Raw genomic sequence first — 22,836 nt, 5'->3', positions numbered from 1 at the left:
CAACACACAGATCAATTTCAGAACACACACTATTTGTCCCAACTCTTCATCACACGAACGCACCCACATAACAGGCAGCGAAGTTGAGATGGCGCCAAGATCTAGTAGGCTCTGAGGATGGTGTCGAATAGCACCGAAACAGCTGTAAGCCGCACATGCTTACATAATTAACACTAGTAAGATCGCCATTTAATCAGTTATTTAAAATGACAAATGTTCAGTTCAAAATTAATACATAAGTAAAATACATAATAAACATAATAAAGATATAAATTATGATTGTGCAAAAAATATTATGCAATATAAGGGCATTAAATGCATAAGAGTCTCGGGAATTAAAAAAAAAAACTTTGCGCAAGTGCCTTGAGTTTTCAGACTTTCCCTCGCCTCTGTTGTAGAGCACTTACCAGCATAGTGCCTCAATGTACTAGAATTTCTGGTTGATTGATAGTTACGTCATTTTGTAACATTCTTGAATTTTTAAATTGTATTTCTGTAAAATATCGTTTCACTTTATCTCTTCCTTATTGATGCTCAGAGATTGGAAATTAAATTAAAAATGACTGAGTTTTGGGATTCATTCTTTAGGTGTGTTATAGAAGTGAACAATTAAGTTTCGTTTTAGTTAAGTTGTCCCACTTACTTTAAAATTGTTAATTGTCCATATTTAGAAATATATTTAAAAGTGTGTATCCAATGCCTACCCACTTCACTTACGTGATTCGGGTTATATATTTATAAGTAAAAGAACTGAAATGTAATTCTATATTTCCTGTGTAGCTGTCATGGGCAGATTTTTACTTCAATGGAATCATCGACTATCTAAGTTTCATGATGAAGGAGAAGGACATTGTGGCAAATTACCCACATCTGAAGGCACTGAAGGAGAAATTCGAATCTCTGCCAGCCATTAAAGCTTGGATTGAGAAACGCCCAGAGACTGTGAGTTGAGGGCAAGAACAGCACAAGCTCCAACAGAAGAATGATCCACATTATACTCCATATATCTGTTAATGCTGATGTTATTTCTGAAATTAAAGTTGATTATATAAGAGTATTATTTTCTAAGATAACTTTGTATTTTGCATATCAAGTTTCTCTGCTATTGCTGAAACGTTGGATTAAATAGAACATAGTTCTACAAAACTCAGGATTTTCTTGTCCCATAAATTTTGAATCCCAGGTGTTTGTGCCTTTGAAATAGACACTGGAGTACAAAGTAAATTTCAAATTTTGACAGCTAGGTTTTGAATGACTGAAAGACTAATTAATTGTAGGGTAAGTTTGAGTCACTTTACTCCAATGAAAACTGCGTAGGTTGATTGCTCCTGGCTACCAGACATACTATTCTCTAAGAAAATCTTCCACTATTATCACATAAAATTCATATTTGAAGTCGAGTTTATATCGTCATATATGATACATAACATATTTTATGTAATGCTGCTTATAAAATAGCAGAAATAACCTTCAAGACAGACAGAATTTTTCTATATCCTTGTGGCCTTGTGCATAATGTACTCTGGATGTCTGTTTTGTATTAAGCACTACAGTTTATATATAGATTCTCTTGTGAATCATACATTCAGGTATTAGAGTTTCTGAATATACAATGAACTATAATGTGTTATTGCTTGTAAACGCCATGATATGTGATATTATATTTGAAGATGCTTATTCTAGTTTATAAATCAGAAGTGACAGTTTTCTGAGGATTACGAAAGCAAATTAGTCAGTGATGTGATATTAATGTAGAGCTATACACAGGTTCTGAGTCCTGAAATAATTCATGTAATTGTTCAAATTTGAGGATCCTTTCCATTTATTCAGAGATGACGGGAATTGCAGTTTTTGTATTTTACAGGGAGCAGTTGTTAACATCATTGTCACTTCTGGTTCTAATTATTACATAATCTGAATGTATAAAAGAATTTTATGCAGATGTATGTATACTTAATGTGTTCACAAAAGTTATAGTTCCTGTATTTCAGAACTGAAATTTGTATAATTGTTTAAAAAAAGAATTGAATAAACATTATAAAAGTCCTATTTTGTTATGCAATTGTTACTATAGATACACTTTTGTTGTATAGTGCATCGGACATGTGAAGGGTCCAGGGGAAAAACGTGCTAAGTCCAATTTTATCAATTTTTTGTTTTGGATGCCATGTAATACCTCAGGCAATAGAGATTTCAGTGGTTTAATTGTACAGAGTAAAAACTTGATTAAGACAGAAATATTTGAAAAATGATAACTCAGAGACAATACAATGTAATGGACCTTGAAACTTTAAACTTGTTCTCCTGTAAAAACAGTAAAATGTGACTTAGCATGTTCTTCCCCTGGACCCTTCATGTGAGTTCGTGGTTTAAAAATGTACTAAATATCCGTGTAATCATGATTTCGAAAAGTAGTTTGTTGCAAATGGTGATGGAATTGGAGTGAAATCATTTTTCCTTCTGGTTTCGTGGTAGTAATTTACATTTTCTGTTGTATGAGCTTGGATCTTCAGAATGGGTCTGCACCCACTGGTGATACATACATTGATGCGACTTTACACTGGTGATATTAGTTTGAATATCCAACTGGATAGGCTTGCAACAGTATCACATGGAAAACAGTTTTCATTGAGGATATTTTGATTGCTGTGTTAAGCATAAACATCCTTTCATAATTTAATAGGAAAGTTATATATACAGTAGATGTACAGAATATTAGAAACACTTACTTTTATAAAAAGAAAATTAAAGTGTATTTTTATGGCATCACATTACTTTTTTATATATGTAATAGTCAATTGCTTCTTATTATACTATCTGGTAATAGGAAGATAAGGTTACCATACATCAGCATTTATGCGGACATGGCAATTTGTTAATAAAATACCTGTCCACATATGTTTTTGGAAATCCTCTAATTTGTCCTCATTTTAAATATTGCAGTCCTATTTATTCATTTTTGTTTCTTTTGATCTCATGTTGCTGTGAAAAGAATATTACTGTGTATGTGGTTATTAAACGTGTAAATGCTGTTCAACCAAATACATCCTTCATTTTGTTAAATACTAGTACCGGTAAGTTATTAAATTCCATGGATTACACTTACAATTGCTTCTGTGAAAGGGCTTGTATTAATGAAATTTAATTTCAGAAATTTTACATGCAAACATATGTTTGACTAGTTAGGTAGTAATGAATTGTGAAAGAAAATTAGATGTAGTGATAAATATGCTGAAGCTGCAAAAGTCATATAAATAAGGAAGTTGGTACACTGGTTCTACTAATTGATAGTGATGGATAATTTGTTCGTGTAAGTGTGACTTCTTTAGTTATTACCTGTATGAATAGGTGGCGAAGATAATCATTGTCGCCAATAGTACATATATCCCCCTCGCAGATTGTAAAAAGCACTAGATTTAATGGGAAAGTGGCTGATATTGTCAATTATGAGAATAATCTGTACTTAATCTACATAAACATTTTCCCAACACATTTTTACCCGTCCTAATAATACTACTAGGTTCAAAAAGTTCCCGGAATTTTACTACCATTTTTCGTATTAATATATAACAAGGGATATTATACATTTGTTTTGTTGGTAACATTCATGATGTCATTTTCTTTAAGTGTGTTGATAATGGCGATAGTTGGTTTTGAGTTGTAGGCAATTGTTTATCATAGTGTTTTGTTTGTTCGTCGCATTTTGTAATTATGTCCACAGAGCAACGTACAAACATCAAGTTCTGTGTTTTGATACACAAAACTCCTGCAGAGACATTAAGATTGTTGGAAGAAGCATATGGCGAAGCAGCTCAAGTGTATGCCTGGCATAAACGCTTTTCTGGTGGCCGCGATAGCATCAAAGATGACGTACGCAGCGGCCGACCAACAACTGCAACAAATGAAGCAATCGCTCAGCGTGTGCGTAATGTTGTGAGGGACGACCGACGTAAAACCATAAAAGAGATAGCAGCAAAGGTCGGAATATCAGTCGGAAGTGTACACAATGTTCTTCACAAGCATCTCAACATGCATTACGTGTCTCAGAAGTTAGTTCCGAAAATGTTGTCGGCAGAACAGAAAGAAACAAGAATGACTCTTGCTGGGGACATGATCAGTATGGCTGATGAAGATGGTGATTTCTTAAACAAAATTATTGCTGGTGATGAAACTTGGTACTACTTGTACGACCCAGTCCCTAAACGACAGTCATCTGAGTGGAAATCGAAAACATCTCCTCGGAAGCAAAAATTTCCTAGGGACACTTCCAAAGGCAAAGTTATGTTGGAAGTTTTCTTCGACTCTCAGGGTCTCATCCACCATGAGTTCATTCCAGAAGGTCGTACTGTAACGAAAGAATTGTACGTAGAAATCTTCCGTCGCCTCCTGGACGCAGTGAGAAGGAAACGTCCAGAAAAGTGGGTAGAAAACAACTGGTTCCTTATGCATGACAATGCACCTGCTCATCGCGCAATTATTGTAAAGAATTTTCTTGCCAGGCACAACATAACTGCTTTGGATCACCCACCATACTCTCCTGATCTCTCACCACCTGATTACTTCCTGTTTCCCCGTCTGAAAAGTCATCTGAAAGGACGGAGATTCAATGCTGAAGAGGTTATCGCAAACGCGACGAGAGCACTAAGACGGGTTTCACAAAATGGCTTCCAGGAACTCTACACGCGTTGGCAAAAGTGTGTTGTTGCGGAAGGCAACTATTTTGAAGGGAATACTGTGGAATAGTGTTTAAGGTACGTTGTTTCTATGATAATAGCAAATTCCGGGAACTTTTTGAACCTAGTATGTAGTATCACCTATTGATACTAGCATAACTATTTCAAAGTTTGTCCGTTTTTTTAATATCTTTGGTTGTGACATCCTGTGGCTAAGAGATTGTTTCTTCCGTCTAATTTTTTCAAATCCATTAACTGCTTTCTGTGTTAATGACCTCAACATTAAAATAATTCAGAATTCTGTATCTCCAAGGCAAAATATGATATATCATTTCTTGCGGGTTTTTGTGAGCGAACGTTCAAAGTCTGAACAGCCGTATGCAATCATAATAATCACTGAGATTTGGATAAAGTAGCTGTGTCAGAGTAGGCATCAGGAGGTAGAGTTTTAGCAAGTGGAAGGGGGTAGTGTTTACTTAGTCTGAAGCAAGTCAAGGCACGTAAACACTACTCCCACTAGCTAAAACTCTACCTGCTGATAAGAGCGCTTCCCTCCCCTAGCTAAAACATCAGTGAATGAACAGTAGCCTACAGCTGATAGGAACTGAATATGCATCGTAATTACTGTCTGCTGGGGAACACGTGACAACTAGTTACTGTTTGTAAACAAAACGCACAGACCAAGGATGCCTATCCTGATACAGCTACTTTATCCGAACCTTGGTAATCACTAATCATGTTTCATAATCAGATCACACATTAAAATTTAAATTTAACTGAATTTGTGGCTTTGTTCGTCGCTCATAGATAGGGACGCTTAGGTGAATGACGAAAGTCTAGTACCTGGCATTGGATTAAACTCAAGATCAACTGTCATCAGCACAGAGCACCCTGGGGCTACCGTCTCTTACCCATGGAGAACACACTGCACTGTGGTGCATTCATAGCTGCTAGCGGGTATGCTCTCTATCTCTTCCTGCTGCATGATGGGGGAACACGGGACGGCTCCGCTTACCCTTTACCCATTTCAGCGAGTGCTGGCGACCACTGCTCTAGATCGTATATGTGATCTGGGATTAAATTTTTCTAGTGAAAAATTTGGTGCCTACGTCGTGTCATAAGGATATTTGTCGGAAGAATTCGTTCGTAATTATGGTACTGTAAACAAAATTCGCAGAATAGTTTAGGAGCAAAATCGATATTGTACCAAGAGTGGTCTATTTCGTATGATAATAAATATTTACTCTAATGTGCAAAAAAATTCTAAATAAAGTATATTTTCGTACGGGAACTGGCAAGTCTGCTTCATAAACAGAATATTCCAAGAGAAGCGACGCTGCCATTTTCGCATTAGGCGGGAAAGCAGCGTATGAAACTAGTTTAAATTCAAGGTAAGGGTGAAATTAGTTACTTTTGACATTATTGGATAATGAAAGCAAACAGTCTAATCATGTAATTAATACTACGTTTAATATGTAGTTCTTTATACACAATTCTATCATACGTCAATTGGCAACGCAGGCATACAAAATGTTTTAACCAATTGGATGACTCTATAGAACGCGAGAGACGCCGGTTAAAAAACAGTTGCTTAATTATGTAATAAATGCATACAAGAAGACTAGGCAAGACGAGTAACAAAAGTGATTTCATCGTGTGTGGTGGAGTCATTTAGCGCGTTGGACGTTTGTATATAAGCAACTGAATATTAAGGTAATTGTAAGCATTTTTACGAATGTAGAACAAATTGCGTATGCACTTTTGGTCAATTCTTGTAATTAAAGGTAGCGTAAGATGTACGATACTAAAGTAAAATGTAGAACAGAAAGTTTGAATTTCATTATTGTTACGCTTGCAATAATTAGACTACCACATACTATATTTTGTCTTGACCGACACATTTTATTGATAAAAAGATTAAATAATTAGACATACCACGAGATTATAATACACATTGTAATTGAGAGCATATAAGTTAAGTTTACGTTATTCTGTTACATGGTACGTGGTTATTTTTTTGAACATGAGATGCTCATGGATAAATGTATCCATGGTATCCTGCTGAGCTGTCTGCGAATCTGACGCTTGTGTGCCGGTACTAGTGAATTTGAGAAAATTGTTGTAATAAATACAGGTATTGCATAAGTAATGGGATTTCTAGAGTGAAGGTATTTGTGAGGTTTTCCGATATCTTACTTTTATGACGAAGAGCTATGTTTCTGTGGTGTAATTAAATTTCAATGAATACCGTAGAGCGTATTCGCTCATACGAAGTTGTTGTTCGAATATCGTACCGGTACCGGTAGCTATAGTTAGTTACATCTGATGTTAAACATTAGGTAAGTCTGTAAATTTAAATATACGGGATTTTTTTACGCACGTTCTTCCTTTATTTTATTATCTTCTCCAAAACCTGTAACTTTAACAGTACCGGTACCCACAGGCTTGTTCACGCAATTGTGACTTCTTGAAATTAATAGGTAGGCCTACATAATAACTTTCGTAAACGAACTTAACCTCAACACACTTCGTAGGCCTAATTTGTAATTGCATGTTTGACAGTTCGTAAATAGCATATTATTTTTCTTGAATTTCTTCCGAATTATCTCGAACGAATTCCTTAGTACCGGTGCACGTGTTAAACACACATTTTGGGCATTCACAATATCGCACCATGACTTCATTGTAATTTGTGTTTGAATTTTTTGTTGTGTTCCAAAGCTTCATTTGTGGAGTGCGATTTCTTCGTTTCGAAGTAACAACTAATAAATATCTGATGCATCATTGCCGGTAGGAAATTTTATTCCCCGATAGACCTATTTGAACTTTATATTTTAAGGCCTATTTATTAAGTTGAGTTATGTGGGTTGTTTCATAATTGGTATGTGGAAGAATCGTCATTATGCAACTAAGTACAATGATAAGCTGCTAAAATGACAGCTGTAATCTTATGTAGTGTTCAGCAGACATTAAGGAAATGGTACCTCCATTAATGTGTTTAATGATGGAGGCACAGAGTTATCTAGTCCCCTAAGATAAGTGGTGACGTAAGGAGGTCATGAAGTATTGGACAAGATAATGCCTAGCCTCCACCCTATAATATGTAAGAGATTAATCATTCCTATGTTAAAATCGGCAGCACTTTGAAGAGAACTAAGGGCGCAAATAGCCATAGATGCTGACGCGCCCTTTTTAAACCCCACTAACTAACTTGAAGAGAACAACCGCCAGGATCGCCACCCGTTCGCCGTAAACGAAAATGAGATGGCAGTACAGTCGCTAATGCAATTCAAATGGGAGTTATGACGTGACTCCTTATGTGTCAACTAGATGGCAGCATAGTAAAGCTGACAAAAGTTGTTACCGTCAAAGCCTATAAGGCCAAGGAATCTGGGTATATATGATCTAGGCCTCCAGGTATGTGAGTTCGTCCACGCAATGTCAGTACATTACATCTCTCACATTATAGGCGTTAATGGGTGAAAGAACTTAGAATAAACTGGAGAATTTGGTAAGGTAGCTTTGAATCGTGCAATTACGGTTATGACCAAATTGAACTAGATACACAATGTCGCCAACATAAGGACATGACGTTGGTCTATGGCGTCGTTAGAACGAGAAATTTGTTTGTTTTTTTCCTCTCTCTCTTCCTCCTTCGTTCTGAACATAGATGAGGGGCTCGCAACAGGAAAAGTTTTGCTGTGTCGCATGCACGGACCTCTCATGCAGTGGCAGCGTGATCCTTACTTGAATTTATTTTTGAGTGTACATTCCAGATCAAATCAAGAAGATCCCTTCTTGCTCCAATTACACATCTTGAATATTATATGAAGGTTAGGTTTGGTTAGTTTAGGTTTTATTAACGAAGTCCACGCACAGGCAGACAACCGAGATGATTCTCTTGGTAATGTCCCTTAATGGTTTTTTGTTTTGTAATATTGATAAACAATAATATGATGAAAGCAGCGAATAATTTCATGGCCGCTAAAATTTGTCCTCATAAAGACGAGGTATTTTCTCTAGACCACAAATAAAATGGCAACGCGGTCATAATTATGTACCCAATGCTTCAATGAACATTAACTGGAAATTTACTTTCCTTCATTTGAATGATATTCCCTGAAACACACATTCCCCCCCCCCCCTCCCGTATTTCGTTGTGATAACCTACTTTTAGATCTTACTACATCTACAGTTTCTTTTGCTGTATTCAAAACACCGCCGTTGTACTGCATAAACTTTGCACTTGACTAATGGAGCGAATTATGTAAGTATATAGTTGCGAATTTTACTACCATCATTTCGATGGACTTTTGTTTGACACGGCTCGGTATTGGCCCGGTGGCTAGTGGCCAGTGAGCAACGTCAACTACAGACTTTGGTCTACCGTGTGTATTATCCAGTTGTTCCTACAACTGAATATATAGGCCAAGGTAAGATCCTGTCTATTAAATATTGATAATTTATTGATTGTACAGAATGGACCAGTAATAAATGCCATTTGAAGTGCACATCCTCTTTGTTTTTCAGTTACTGAGCAATATTTTTACAGTATTTGCCTATCAGATAATGCATCCTTTTTGTTTTTCAGTTGCTGAATAATATTTTTACAGCATTTGCTTGTCATAGAATGCATGTAATGAACAAACATTTTCTTTGGTGATTAAGCACTTCTGAGATATCAAGGTCATTTTCTGTTTCAAAATAGTACTCCACATTTTTTTTTAATTGCTAAGTTGAAAGAAAATAAATTTTATCAGTTATTTAACAACGCTGTTATCAGTTATGTCATTAGATAATGCTAGTGCAATTGATAACGAGATGGTATTTATGCAATAAGAATCTGTGGATTTGTCATGAGATTTTCTGCTGACGATTTTATGTAGTTGGAGAAAACTTCGAAAGAAGTGCAATGAAGTAATCTGTCTCTAAACCACTGATATCTCTCTAAAAATAGCTGAGATAGCTCACAAATAAGAATAGACTTAAAGTAGACCTAATTGTCATGTAGTTGGACAAATTTATGTACAATAAAACCTGGATTGTATGTAACTGAACGAGAATGACTTAAATTACACATAGCAGAATTCTCTGTATATGAGTAAATAAGGTTTAAACATAAAATAATTTTGGAATGATTAGGGATCAGTTCAACAGAACATAGAGATGATGAAGGATGAGTGGAACAGAGAAAAATACTCTCCAGCACCGGGATTTGAACCTGGGTTTTCAGCTCTATGTGCTGATGCTCTATCCACTGAACCACACCGGATTCCCATCCCAATGTCGGATTGAATCCTCTCAGTTTAAGTTCCACCTCTTGGGTTCCCTCTAGTGGCAAGTGGTAACTTGTAGTGAAAGTGTTATATTAAAGCTCCTGTTGGCAAAAATCAACTTGCAGTGTATATTTTATAACTCCCATCTGCTTCCTGGAGCCCTCAGCCAATAGAAACTGAATACATCACCCACCTTTCCCATGTCACACAGGAAGTGGACATGACATTACCACATAGATATATTCCCTAACTTTTCTTCCATGCTTATCTATCTGCCCGTCCATCCACCCACCATCCAGATGGCTGACTGCCATGGAGGGTGAGGGAAGGGTGAATGCTGTTAGTTGTAACATCACGCTCTGGCCCTGTATGTTCCACGTGCTTTACTGTCAGAAGTGTAATTTTTCTCTGTATTTTCTTGATTAACTTATTATATAGAGATTTGAGGTAAAATTGGTGCATTTATGGGCATTAGTGAATGAAGGACTTGTGCAACATTTGAGTTTTCTTCATGAATGAAGGTGGTATGTAGGGTTCTTTCACATAACACATTATACAAAGAGATGCAAGTCTGTTTATAATGGATAAGCTTAGACATGTTATTTGTCTTTGATAATATTTCTAACCTAAGTCCTGATAGACAACATTAATATGTTGTTGTTTTCTAATGCCAGGCGGCAAAATGGTATCTGTCGGATACAGGGGGGAGAGCCATTAATCCTTCCCATTGAAGGCTTGAAGGAACCAACCTGGACAAATACCCAATGTCCCATCCCTACCTTCCAGTGGTGCAGCTGTTAGTAAGCATAATTTTACGAGCTGAACTAAAGGGAGGGGCTACTCATCAATTAGCACTGGTCAGCTAGATGATAATTTTCCTCTATCCAATACCTAATTCCCTCTTTACTCTTTCCTATCCAGTCTTCTGACTGAACTCTTACTTTCTTCGACCCTGACGGCATTAGAGCATTCGAGGCCTAGGGGTTCATTTCCCTTTCCTTCCTCCTCTTTCTACTTTTCTGTTCCTAGTGCTGACCTGCTATGGCACTAAAATCGTCTCTAATGGCTTAAGAAGGGAAAGCTGGTGATCAACAAGATCTCCCAGCTAGGTCCAATGGACTTGTCGACCAACAGCAGGTGTGGTCCTCCAGACATTCTGGGGGCTGTGTGTGAATGAAGTAGCCACCAAAACATTAAAATATGGTGTTCACTTAAATTGGCTACAACTTGCCATTTTCACTCCAATATGAAATGAGTACCATTAAGGTAAAATTATCCGGAGGTAAAATAGTCCCCCAATCGGATCTCCAGGAGGGACTACTTTAATGGTACAGAATCAACTAAACATCTTACAATGGAATGCTGGCGGTATAACATCAGCCAAGAAGATTGAACTAGCCAATATACTCTCAGACAACATTAATATACGTGGATCTTGCAGAGATTAAGAGGAAGGCGGAAAATAGGAAAGAGTGAATAATGCTAGGTTTGCAGTGAAAGACGTACTCTTGGACAAAACATAATGAATGAATGAATGTAAACCCCTTCATCACTAATGCCTTTGATTTGACTCCACAGTTTTGTCTATAATTCAAGTTAAATTGTTTGTTGTTGTCGTTGTGAATATATTTTATGTGCAATTGTGTTTTTTTTTTTCCTACAGAATAAACAATGGCTCCGAAATACAAGCTGATATACTTCCCAAGCAAGGCCTTGGGTGAGCCTATTCGTTACCTACTGGCCTATGGTGGAATAGAATACGAGGATTTCCGATTTGAACGCGAGAAGTGGCCAGAAATCAAGCCATGTAAGTTTTGAAAGGGTTTTGGACATATATATGTTAGTGGCAGTGATGATGAAGAGGATTGGAAAGAACAAAATGATAGTGTTGTAAATAAAGGCAATGCAGCCCTCCCAACAGTTGAAGTAAAAATTTAAGTTATATTTGTAGAGTGATTGAAGTAAATATAATGCAAAAAATCTGGGGAAATTATTCCTAATTACCTATATATCGATCGGATGAGATCCAAATTTTGTAATACATATATGAAGTCGGTATGGATAGTATCATGGGGACTAATTTGGTTAAAAGAATTAAATATTGAAGTTACATTATGGAAAAGGAAAAAATGTACAATATTTTGTGCATGGCAAGAATAAGATCAAATTGGCTAAGAGAATTAAAGTGCAGAGTTAGCAGATTACATTGGATATGACCTATTGCCGTAGCTGATGTAGATTGTGATCTTACCAACACTGATCTGTGGCATAAAAAATGAAAATGAAATTCTGAAAAAATAACTTCAATAATCGGAAGCAATGGCATAACTTGGCATTTATTTTCTTGCAGCAATGCCTTTTGGGAAGACTCCTGTACTCGAGATTGATGGCAAGCAGACTCACCAGTCAACTGCTATTTGTCGCTACCTCGGCAAACAGTTGGGACTGGCTGGCAGTGATGACTGGGAGGCACTGGAGATTGACGCTCTCGTTGATACCTTCACTGATTTCAGACAGCGTAAGACTTTTTTCTTGATTTATTTCTTGATTTAAAAGTCTTATAAATTTCCAGTTTTCCCGTACATAGCATTTAAAGTAGAGATGTAGAACTGGGGAAGAGGGAGGTGAAAGCATGGGGAAAGAGTTTGTTCCCCATCTAAAATCATGTGTGACAACAAAATTCCTGATATAATCTGTCATAAGGTTTGTCTTTTTTTAGGGTACACTTCTTGTATAATGGCAGTTGACTTAATATGTCAACATATATGTCGAACATGGAGTAAGGCCACAAAGGGAAAAACACTAGAAAAGGGGGATTCGATCCATTGCTGTGGATTGAACTTAGGCGTAGCTGAGTGGTTAGAGGGCTTGGTACATAGAACGAAGTACCCGGGTTCGATCTCCAATGCTGGAGAGAATTTTTCTCCTCTAATAATTATTGTTACCGTAACAGATAAATTCTGTAGGACCAAAAATTAATCTTTACGTAGATTCACCATGTTAACTAAATATCCAGAGCAGTAATCGCTACAGTAGTCTTGAAATACAAACCAACAGGGAAATTGCTACTAGTGTCAGTTTTATTGTTTCAGAAATTGACCTTTATCAGTATAATACGGATGAAGCAGCCAAGGAAAAGTTATGGGGACCACTGAAGGATGAAACTGTACCTTATTACCTGAGCAAATTCGATGAAGTTGTGAAGAAGAATGGAGGATATTTTGTTGGTGGGAAGGTAAATATTAAATAACTATTTTCGTGAAATATTTTTTTTTAAATTAAATGACTATTAACATGGCCTATATTTGATTTACTGATGTATTCTACACAATAATTTACACCTATCTTTTCGCAGTAATGCTCACTTTTTTCTTATAATACTAAGCAACTGAATTGTTGTTGGATACCTAAATGTAGTCCTTATAAATCTGTGGATAATTATGAGGTGATGACTAGAGGCGTGACATTGGTATATTTGTATTATAGTCCAGTCTCTCTAATTTCTGGCAGCCAATCACGTTGCCGGTCGGCTACATTTAAACGTGTGTGTCTTGTGATTCACTGATGCATTTCCTAAGTCTCGATAAATACTTAATATAGTCGCCCGCCATTTTGGCTCTTTCGTTGGGTTCGCAGAAAGCACACGACGACGTTATTTGCCGCTCAATTATTTGCTGAATTACAGTGCGTTTGATTTATTATCATAGGAGCTACGACATGATAATGTTTAACAGTGCGGCAAATAATCTCTCGTCTGGTAGTTCGGCAATGAAAGAACAAAAATGGCGAACGATACTACCTACCTAGACTTTATAGAGCCTTGACTTCCTAAAACGTAAGCAAAGAGGAGAAGTCACGCCGGGAATAACAGCGTCGCGAGTAGAGTTTGTATATGATTGATGAGCATACCACACAGTGCATCGTCTTACACGGCCTCTGTTCGCTCATACAGTCACACTCGAAGTTTGACGTGCTCCTGTTTGAGTAACAATGTTCAGGAATGAGTGCCCTGGGTGCCTTTTCCTCCTGTTCACATTTTAACACGATGGGGATCATGACTGGAAGCTTGCACATACTTTCACAATAATTTTGCCAGCGTAAAAGGAGTCCTACAGATGTTTGACGGAAACGATGCAGCTTCCATAAGTATTGACTAAACTTTTGTTGGTGACCCGAATATTAAAAAACAGTATGAATATATTTCATCTAATTTTGGATTTATCTCCTCTACAATCGAATGTTGTGAAATTAGTGCAGCAAATTTCGGTAGTAAATAATGTCTTTTCAAAAGTGAATGGTCTGCAAGATGATGTAAGCAAAAAGGTGTGTGCGAAAATGAACACAGTAATACAAAAGACGGTGGTTTCAATTCATTATGCAAAATTGCAAGAGGTTTATCAGATGACAATTGCGACTGTTATAAATCTGACATAGAACTGGATGATGTGAAATATTTTACATAATATGCACCCTTAGTTTGAGCTGATGTTGAATGCAGTTTTTCTGCGTAAAAGTTTATGCTATCTGACACTCGGTGGTCATTTTCATTTGAAACTTTGAAAATGAATGTTGTTGTTTATTGCAGCAAGAACCGAAACCAAGCAAACAACATGCAAGAAAAGTAAGGTACGGAATAAAAAAAAAAAGAACATCTCTTCAGACTTACGTTTTACCACATTTGTGACAATTTAAGTATGATTTTCAACAATTATTCTCTATCTCACCAGCATTTTAGACCTCTCCGATATTAACCCTTATATACAATGATTGCATTGTCTTGATATTATAACACGCAGTAATTGTATACAAAACATGGAACGTGCTTGCTCAGGTGTGTGCCAAATTCGCTTCTGCTGTCTGTACTTGAACGTCAATTACATTCTGTCCAGGGTCGTGTGTTAACCTTCAATCGACGTCAAACTAACACAAATATACTGATGTCACGGCCCTAGTGATGACTTGAAAAATATTCAATAAATCTCCACGAAAGTAGTTTTATTTTAAAATTAAAATACCTTTTGCACAATCATGCTCTTTTTGCATATTTACTTCATTGTTGCATGCCATGTACTGTAACTTGAAGATATAACATGTTCAATTTTTCCTATGGATACGCTGCAACTTGAAGTTCATACCCCCCTTTGATTTGATTATCTGGTTGGGTTTTTCCGAGGTTTTCCCCAAACCAAAAGGCAAATGCCGGGTAATATTTTGGCGAATCCTCGGACCTCACCTCATCTAACTACATCTCGCCGAAATATTGTAAAAAATTGCACAAAATCGTAAAAATTGTAGAAAATTGCTAAATTGTAAAACTATAAAAATTTGTAAAAATTGTAATTGTAATATTGTAAAATTTTGACTTGTTCCTCATCTTAAAGCTTCATTGCTCATATAAGTTCTATGGAATAAAATAAATGAATGAATGCATATATTCCATAATGTTTTCAATTTAAAACTTTTATACAAAATATTCCTACAGTTTAATAGTTTTTTAATTATTTGAACAATTCACACACATAAAACACAGTCATATTGAATAAATAAAACAAAAGAATATAAAAACATGGTCACCTAGAAGATTACAAATTGCCATTAACAAAATGACAAACGTTCAGTTCAAAATTAATACATACCGGTAACTAAAGTACATAATAAATAAAATGAAGATATAAATTATCATTGTACAAAAAATAATATGCAATACATGGGCGTTAAGTGCATTAACAGAGTCTCGGAAATTAAAAAAAACTTGGCGCAAGTGCCTTGAATTTTCAAACTTTCCCTTACCTTTGTTATAGAGCACTTACCAACCTAGTATCGCAATATACCTACTAGAATTTCTGGTTGATTGATAATTACGTTATTTTATAACATTCTTGAATTTTTTAATTGTATTTCTGTAAAATATCATTTTACTTCATCTCTTGCTTATTGATGCTCAAAGATTGGAAATTAAATTAAAAATGACTGAATTTTGGGATTCATTCTTTAGGTGTGTTATTGAAGTGAACAATTAAGTTTCGTTTTACTTAACTTGTCCCTCTTACTTTAAAATTGTTGATAATCCATATTTAGAAATGTATGCGTTAAGTTTTATGTATTTATAGAGCGGCCGGGTAGCTCAGTTGGTAGAGCAGCTGGCTACGGACTGGAAGGTCCGAGGTTCGATCCCAGGTGGTGACAGGATTTTTTCTCGTTGCTAAACTTTCAGAACGGTCCCGAGGTTCACTTAGCCTCCTATAATATTGAGTACCAGGTCTTTCCCGGAGGTAAAAGGCGGTCAGAGCGTGGTGCTGACCACACCACCTCATTCTAGTGCTGAGGTCATGGAAAGCATGGGGCTCTACCTCTGTGCCCCCCAAGTACCTTCATGGCATTTTACGGGGATACCTTTACCTCTTTACCTTTAAAAGTGTGTATCCAATGCCTACCCACTTCACTTACGTGATTCGGGTTATGTATTTAAAAGTAAACGAACTGAAATATAATTCTGTATTTCCTGTGCAGCTTTCGTGGGCAGATTTTTACTTCAATGGAATCATAGACTATTTAAGTTTCATGATGAAGGAGAAGGACATTGTGGCGAATTACCCACATCTGAAGGCACTGAAGGAGAAATTCGAATCTTTGCCAGCCATTAAAGCTTGGATTGAGAAACGTCCACAGACTGTGAATTGAGGGCAAGAACAGCACAAGCTCCAACAGAGAATGATCCACATTATACTCCATATATCAATTCATATCTTTTAATGCTCATTATTCACTTGTGTTAATCCTGAAATGTCCTGTGCTTCTAAAATTAAAGTTGATTATATAAGAGTATTATTTTCTAAGATAACTTTTGTATTTTGCATATCAAGTTTCTCTGATATTGCTGAAACGTTGGATTAAATAGAACATATTTCTACAAAACTCAGGATTTTCTTGTCCCATAAATTTTAAATCCCAGGTGTTTGTGCCTTTGAAATAGACACTAGAGTAGAAAGTAAATTTCAAATTTTGACAGCTAGGTTTTGAATGACTGAAAGAGTAATTAATTGTGGAGTAAGTTTGAGTCACTTTACTCCAATGAAAACTGCGTAGGTTGGTTGCTCCTGGCTACCAGACACACTATTCTCTAAGAAAATCTTCCACTACTATCACATAAAATTCATATTTGAAGTCGAGTTTATATAGTCATATATGATACTAACATATTTTATGTAATGCTTGCTGCTTACAAAATAGCAGAAATAACCTTCAAGATGGGCAGAAGTTGTTCTATATCCTTGTGCATAATCTACTCTGGATGTCTGTTTTGTATTAAGCACTACAGTTTATTTATAGATTATCTTGTGAATCATACATTCAGGTGTTAGAGTTTCTGAATATACAATGAACTATAATGTGTTATTGCTTGTAAACGCCATGATATGTGATATTATATTTGAAGATGCTTATTCTAGTTTATAAATCAGAAGTGATAGTTTTCAGAGAATTTCGAAAGAAAATTAGTCAGTGATGTAATATTAATGTAGAGCTATACACAGGTTCTGAGTGCTGAAATAATTCATGTAATTGTTCGAATTCAAATTTGAGGATCCTTTACATTTATTCAGAGATAACTGGAATTGCATTTTTTGTATTTTACAAGGAACAGTTTGTTAACATCGTCACTTCTGATTCTAATTATTACATAATCTAAAGATATAAAAGAATTTTATGCAGATGTATGTATACTTAATGTGTTCACAAAAGTTATAGTTCCTGTATTTCAGAACTGAAATTTGTATAATTGTTTAAAAAAAGAATTGAATAAACATTATAGAGTCCTATTTTGATTTCCAATTGTTACTATAAATGGTACACTTTAGCTGTGTAGTGCATCGGACATGTGAGTTCGTGGTTTAAAAATATACTAAATATCCGTGTAATCATGATCTCGAAAAGTAATTGGTTGCAAGTGGTGATGGAATTGGAGTGAAATCATTTTTCCTTCAGCTTTCGCGGTAGTAATTTACATATTCTGTTGTATGAGCTTGGATCTTAAGAATGGCTCTGCACTCACTGGTGATATTAGTTTGAATATCCAACTGGATAAGGCTTGCAACAGTATCACACGAAAAAGTTTTCATTGAGGATGTTTTGATTGCTGTGCAAAGTATAAATATCCTTTCATAATTTAATAGTAAAGTTGTATTATATATGCAGTAGATGTACAGAATATTAGAAACCCTTATTTTTATGAAAAAAAAAAGTAGGGGTTTTTTACGGTATCACATTACTTTTTTTTTTATTGAGTGGTTCAAGAGACACTGAAGACGACGACAAATAGCGTCGAAATTGGCCGTCTGTCGAAGGTAAATATCTTTTTAACAATTTTAACACTTTTAACGTGTGACAGAGTAAATTTTATGTTTTTTTTTTTTTAGGATAAAATCCTGTTTTCCAAGTGTCATTAAATAATTTAAGGATATCTTCTCTGAAGCCAAGTGAAGTGTGTTATTAGCATACTATTTTGGATTTCATCTTCACCCGTGGCAGAATTGTTCAAGTCCGAGAGGGCCAATTGTAGTACCTCAATAGTGACTGGAATGTCAGCAATATCATTATGATTGAAAATAAGTTCGTAATTACATGTAAAATACTGGTCTTCTTTTGTCAGATATTTCGGCCAAGTAGAAACATTATTTGATTTTTGGGCATATTATGAATTTAGAAGTTCGGCTTTTTTTTTTTTTTTTTTCTTTTGGTTGGTCATTATGGTGCCATTATTATCTCGAAGATGAGTGATAGGTTCGTATCATTTGCCTTCAGTTGCCTTAAATCTTTTCCAAACAGTTGAAGATGGGGTGTTTGGATTTAAAGAACAAACGTCTTTTGGGCTCAAACCTATGCAAATAACTTCGGATTAAGTAGCTGTGTCAGGATAGGCATCAGCATGTAGAGTTTTAGCAAGTGGAAGGGGGTAGTGTTTACTTAGTCTGAAGCAAGTCAAGGCACGTAAACACTACTCCCACTAGCTAAAACTCTACCTGCTGATAAGAGCGCTTCCCTCCCCTAGCTAAAACATCAGTGAATGAACAGTAGCCTACGGCTGATAGGAACTGAATATGCTTCGTAATTACTGTCGGCTGGGGAACACGTGACAACTAGTTACTGTTTGTAAACAAAACGCACAGACCAAGGATGCCTATCCTGATACAGCTACTTTATCCGAACCTTACTGTAAGTTAATCACTAATCATGTTTCATATCCAGATCACACATTAAAATTTAAATTTAAACTTAACCGAATTTGTGGCTTCCTTCATTGCCCATAGATAGGGATGCTTAAATGAATGACGAAAGCCTAGTACCCGCCATTGGATTGAAGTCATTAAACCCTAGATTAGCAGTCATCAGCACAGAGCACCCTGGGGTTAGCGTCTTTTACCGCAGAGAACACACTGCACTAAGGCGCATTCGTAGCTGCTAGTGGGTATGCTCTCTACCTCTTTCTGCTGCACGACAGGGCACACAGGACTGCTCCGTTTATCCTTTATCCATTTCAGCGAGTGCTGATGTCCACTGCCCTAGATCATATATGTGGTCTGGGATTAAATATTTCGAGTGAAAAATTTGGTGCCTACGTCATGTCATAAGGATATTTCTCGGAAAAATTCGTTCGTAATTACGGTACTGTAAACAAAATTCGCAGAATAGTTTAGGAGTAAAATTGATATTATACTAAGAGTAAAGTCTACTTGTATGATAAATATTTACTCTAATGTGCAAAAAATTCTAAAAAACAAAGTATATTTTCGTAGGGGAACTGGCAAGTCTGCTTTATAAACAGAATATTCCAAGAGAAGCGGCGCTGCCATTTTCGCATGAGGCGGGAAAGCAGCGTATGAAACTAGTTTAAATTCAAGGTGAGGGCGACATTAGTTACTTTGACATTATTGGATAATGAAAGCAAACGGTCTAATCATGTAATACTATGTATAATAGTATGTATTATAATATTATGTATAGCTCTTTATACACATCCTATCATATGGCAATTGGCAACGTAGACATACAAGATGTTTTAACCAATTGGATGACTCGACAGAACGCGAGAGACGCCAAGAACAGTTGCGTAGTTATATAATAATTGCATACAAGCAGGCAGTGCATACAAGGCAACTAGGCAAGACCAGTAACAAAAGTGATTTCGTCGTGTTTAGTATAGTCATTTAGACGTTAGTATAGAAGCAACTCGATATTAATTGTAAGTATTTTTTAAGAATATCAAACAAACAAATTTTTGGTCCCTAATCTTAATAAAAGATAAGCGTAAGATGTGCTAAAGTAAAATGTAGAACAAAAAGTTTGAATTTCATTATTGTTACGCTTGCAATTAGACTACCGGTCCGCCGCCCACATTTCATAGATACATTTTATTGATAAAGAGATTAATTATTTAAGCATACCACAAGATTATAATTGAGAGCATTTAAGTTTACGTTCTTAGTTCTGTTATATTCTATTACATGGATATTTCTTCGGGCATTGTATGTTGCTGAGCTGTCTGCGAATCTGACGCTGGTGTACCGGTACTAGTGAATTGAGAAAATTTATTTTATCATCTTCTCCAAAACCTGTAACTTAAACAGTACGGGTAGCCATAGGCCTATTAGAACCTTGTTCACGCAGTTATAACTTGTTGAAATGAATAGGAAATCCTAAACGAACGTGACCTTAACCTCAACAAACTTCGTAATGTGTTAGTACATGTTTGACAGTTCGTAAATAGCCTATTACTTTTCTTGAATTTGCTCTGAATTATCTCGAACGAATTCCTTAGTACCTGTATACCTGTTAAGCACACATTTTGGGTATTCACAATCTCTCAGCACGCTTTCATTGTAATTTGTGTTTAAATTTTTAGATGTGTTTAAAATTTCATTTGTGGAGTGAGATTCTTTCGTTTCGAAGTACAGTAATAACTATAATAATCTGATACATCAGTGCCAGTAGGAAATTTTATTCTCTGACATTTGAACTTTATTTATTAAGTTGAGTTATGTGAGTTGTTTCATAATTATTGGTATGTGGGAGAATCGTCATTATGCAGCTACAGTGGTAAGCTGCTAAAATGACAGCTGTAATCTTTGTGTGCTGTTATGCAGACATTAAGAAAATGGTATCTCCAATAATGAGTTTAATGATTGGAGGCACAGCGTTATATAGCCAACTAAGATACGTGATGACGTAAAGAGGTCATGAATATTGGAGAATAATGCCGAGCCTCTACGTATGAGTTCGCCCACCAGTGTCAGAACTTTACATCTCTCACACCATAGGCGTTAATGGGTGAAAGAACTTACGAATATTATTATACGACTGAATATATAGCCTACCTACAGAACGTTTACCTACATAATGTATGTCTCCCGCATGCTCTGCAGTCTAGTTAAGGGTCAAGATAGAGTATCCGCCGGCCACTGAACGAATATTGCACACTTTTATCACTGCCAATGTGACGCTGTAAACCAATTTTCAATACTTTTATCACAACCACAACGCATTTCAATTTTTATTGTATATTCTTATATATATATATATATATATATAATTACTACATTGCCACATTTAATATATCACAAAACATATACTGAACGAACTAAATGTAATTATTATGAAAGTCTCCATATTTTCTTCGAAGAATACAATCCACTTCCACTAAATGACTATCGACACGAGTAGCAAGGCCGGCAATACTTGCAAACGAAGTGATACTAAATGTGAGGAATGTTACTATCAGTGGCGGCTGATTGACTGAGGCAAGTGAGGCCAGGCCTCAGTCACTTGGCTTAACTGAAATCAAATTTTGTGTTTTTATATAATATATTAGTTACGTGAATGAGGCATATATCGCTGTAGAAGCATTTGAAAACTTTGATGTATATAGAACTGTTTTGCAGTAAAATTTGTTCCTGAGGCCGGGATCGCTCGTGCCGGGTCTGGCTTGTGATGTATATAGACCTGTTTTGCAGTAAAATTTGTTCCTGAGGCCAGAATCGTTCGTGCCGGGTCTGGCTTAATGCATTTCATGTCCTTTCGCGGGCTTTGAGTTTACGCTTAAAACGTTGTAGCTGAGGCACAATTCGTCTGGCCTGGTCAGGTTTCACTCCTCCCATCCATGGGCGGGCCTCAAGGGTAGGGTAGAGTGGGGTGGGAATAGCAGTGGTGACTTGTTTTCCTAACTAGGCCATAAATAACAAAATTCCAGCTCTTTGGCAGGCAGGGACCCACTCGATTCTCTCCCCTTATGTCTCAGTTTATGACATAAGCGAGGGTGTTCTACTATTGTACTTGGTAGTATAATAGTGAATCTGGGCCAATTTTGTTATGTATTTTGAGAAAATATAAACAAACAAATGAGAGAAATAATGCTGGAGAAGTTAATTCATTGTTAGAGTGTCCTTTTTCGAGAAGAAATAATACTGAAAGAAAGGAAGTTTCAAATAAAGAGAGAGAGACTACCGAGATACCTATGACATCGCTGATAATTTTTCTGACACACAATCTTAAAACGCGAGTTTCTATTGCATCCTGGTATGGGCAACATAAATGGTTATGTGGTAATGTGAGGCAAAATAAACTTCTCTTGACCTTGTTTGTTGCTGTCAAAGGAAAAAAAATAAAAAGAAAAGAAGAAAAGGGGAATTTCAACACATAATATGGGTTGCTTCATCACACTGAAACAATCACTGAAACTCACAGCATAACAGCTTATTTGGCGAGTGAAATTATTATTTTTCATTGATAGTAATAAGAATAGACTAATAATAGTAATAATAATAATAATAATAATAATAATACAGTAATAATGATGTTAATAATATAATAATAATAATTAATATCATAAACAAACA

At 36.0% G+C, this 22,836-nt stretch overlaps 2 protein-coding genes across 2 annotated transcripts in view; both read left to right on the top strand.

Annotated features, from left to right (window-relative positions):
- LOC138698980 (glutathione S-transferase-like) overlaps nt 1–2,049 on the top strand; it is a 37,423-nt gene extending 35,374 nt beyond the window's left edge. Inside the window, exon 9 of the mRNA XM_069825167.1 lies at nt 781–2,049. Within this exon, the coding sequence (XP_069681268.1) occupies nt 781–951 (171 nt within the window). The 3' untranslated portion in view covers nt 952–2,049. The remainder of the gene's footprint in view (nt 1–780) is intronic.
- The window catches only part of LOC138698979 (uncharacterized), a 54,156-nt gene that overhangs the window by 14,564 nt on the left and 16,756 nt on the right, over nt 1–22,836 (top strand). The window contains exons 2-5 of the mRNA XM_069825166.1: nt 11,613–11,756; nt 12,300–12,467; nt 13,042–13,184; nt 16,460–16,627. Coding sequence (XP_069681267.1) covers nt 11,621–11,756; nt 12,300–12,467; nt 13,042–13,184; nt 16,460–16,627 — 615 coding nt within the window. The 5' untranslated portion in view covers nt 11,613–11,620. The remainder of the gene's footprint in view (nt 1–11,612; nt 11,757–12,299; nt 12,468–13,041; nt 13,185–16,459; nt 16,628–22,836) is intronic.

Source organism: Periplaneta americana, chromosome 4 (assembly GCF_040183065.1).
Source record: "Periplaneta americana isolate PAMFEO1 chromosome 4, P.americana_PAMFEO1_priV1, whole genome shotgun sequence".
Lineage (NCBI taxonomy): Eukaryota > Metazoa > Arthropoda > Insecta > Blattodea > Blattidae > Periplaneta > Periplaneta americana.
The sequence above is the reverse complement of the archived record's forward strand: the minus strand, read 5'-3'. Positions and strand labels throughout refer to the sequence as shown.